The sequence below is a fragment of the Aythya ferina genome (genome assembly GCF_964211825.1).
Source record: "Aythya ferina genome assembly, chromosome: 1".
Lineage (NCBI taxonomy): Eukaryota > Metazoa > Chordata > Aves > Anseriformes > Anatidae > Aythya > Aythya ferina.
The window spans coordinates 95,389,107-95,391,387 of NC_140296.1; the positions used below are offsets into that span (position 1 = coordinate 95,389,107).

The 2,281-nt window shown below is 40.8% G+C and overlaps 1 protein-coding gene across 1 annotated transcript; it reads left to right on the forward strand.

Annotated features, from left to right (window-relative positions):
• Positions 1-358: 358 nt before the first annotated feature.
• Positions 359-1,069, forward strand: CLDN14 (claudin 14; the record flags this gene model as incomplete). Its single annotated transcript, XM_084505721.1, has 1 exon — positions 359-1,069. One exon carries the CDS (start codon positions 359-361, stop codon positions 1,067-1,069), a length of 711 nt encoding a protein of 236 aa, XP_084361847.1.
• Positions 1,070-2,281: the final 1,212 nt, after the last annotated feature.

Genomic DNA, 2,281 nt, shown 5'->3' on the forward strand with positions numbered 1-2,281 from the left:
TTAAAATATTTTTTTCCATTTCATAAATTGTCTTGAGTTTTCTTCCCAGTGGGCAACAGAAGACTGTTTATATAAGTGAAGAGGGAAGCTTACTTTCCCATTACTTCCACAAAAATACGATTAACAGCGATAACTATGCTAATTATTGCACTAACTGCACTTGGAATGCACCTTACTGGCTGGAGAGGTAATGCATTTGGGTAATAATTAACTCCTTTTTTCCTCAATTACCTTTTATTAGGAGAGCAGAAGGTGTCAAAGTAAAACAGCTGCATATCTTCCAAGAAAAGCCCATGTTTTCTGAAGGAATTCAAGCGGAGGTGCTTTATTAAGGGAACCAGTCAGGACAAACATTAGCATGGCAAGCACGGCTGTTCAGTTACTTGGCTTCTCTCTAAGCCTGCTCGGTCTAATTGGGACACTAATTGCTACTATTCTGCCACACTGGTGGCGAACGGCGCATGTAGGCACCAATATTATAACAGCTGTGGCGTATATGAAAGGGCTGTGGATGGAGTGCGTCTGGCACAGCACCGGCATCTACCAGTGCCAAGTCCACCGCTCCCAGCTCGCGCTGCCTCGTGACCTCCAAGCAGCCCGTGCCATGATGGTGATTTCCTGCGTCCTGTCCGCGCTGGCATGCGTGATTGCCGTCGTCGGTATGAAGTGCACCCACTGCGCCAAGGGGACTTCTGCCAAAGCCTCCATCGCCGTCTCCGGGGGGATCGTTTTCATCCTGGCCGGTCTCGTTTGCCTGGTACCCGTTTCCTGGACCACTAACGATGTAGTTACAGATTTCTACAACCCCCTGCTTCCCCACGGGATGAAGTACGAGATAGGTCAAGCCCTGTACCTTGGCTTTGTCTCTGCATCTTTGACGATCCTCGGAGGTGCTCTGCTGTGCACATCGGGCCAGTGCAGTGGGAACGAGGCACCCTACGAGCCGCAGCCCAGAGGCACGAGGAGGACTGCTCCCTCCTGTAGACCACCAACTGTCTACAAGGGAAACCATGCTTCTTCCCTGACATCTGCTTCCCATAGCGGCTACAGATTAAATGACTATGTGTGAGTTCCCTAAGATTTGCCTGCGGGACACAGCTGCTTTATAATTTCTGTGCATGGCATAAAACAAAGCTAGGATGATTTTTAATTTATAAGGGTTACGATACAAAGTTTACCATTGTTCATTTCTTCCTTCCCTTTCTTTCCATAGAAAGAAAGAATGTGAACACAAAACTGCTCCTTTCAGTACAAGGAGAATAAATACAAAGGAAACTGGGATATTCCGGGGACTGCACATACCTGCCTACTTTAAATTAGGGTATTTGCCTACAGGCAGTCCAAGGGAAGTTTTACTGAAAGTAATGTTTTGGTTTGTAGTGTCTGCCCTGCAACAAGCACAAAGTGGAACTGGCCGCGACTTGTTATTTGACCTGTGTCCCAACAGAAGATGCATTTTTTCCTAAAATAGAGAACTTCATGGCAAGACACAGTGATTTCCTGTTAAGTTTCTTATCTCCATAATGCATGAATGTTTCCTTATGACCAGGTAGTATTTTGTCTTGACTAACTTTTTGTTTGCTTTGTTTGTTTGTTTTTATAGTGCCTAGAAATACACATTTTAATAGTATTACAACACATGTGTTTGACAGTATTTCATAGCTGATATTTTAAAATTATACTACAATGTTTTGACCTTATCAAAACAAAATGTTAGAACTTTTTGAAACAGCATAATTCGTCATAATGGAAACAAATTATTCTGTGGATCAGAAGTGGGTTTTAGAAATGTCAGTCATAAAATAATAATAATAATAATAATAATAATAATAATAATAATAATAATAATAAAAATACTATCTGATGCTAACTTCTGTTAAAAGTGGAGAAAAAAATAATTATCAGAATTTGTCACAGAATGGACATTTACCTCTTTTGCAGATATGGCATTATGTATTATAAATGAATGTTTCAGAGCAGTAAAACAATTCCTAGAGCCCTATCCCCAAAATACCACGTGATCAAAATAATTTCTTAGACTTAATCTTGATGCTTTTTCCCTGGGGTCCTGATTGAAGCGGCATTATGGTAAATAATCATATTTTTATATACTTCAGCAGAATTTTGGGAAATTTCATTCTGCCAGACTTTGGCACAAAAAGCAGTCTGTGCTGGAAGAGCTTACACACATGGATTGTAACTATTGCCTCTCAGGAGAAATATAATATGAAGATACTTACTTCTAAATTTCTGAGAAAATGTAATCATTACTCAGTGTATT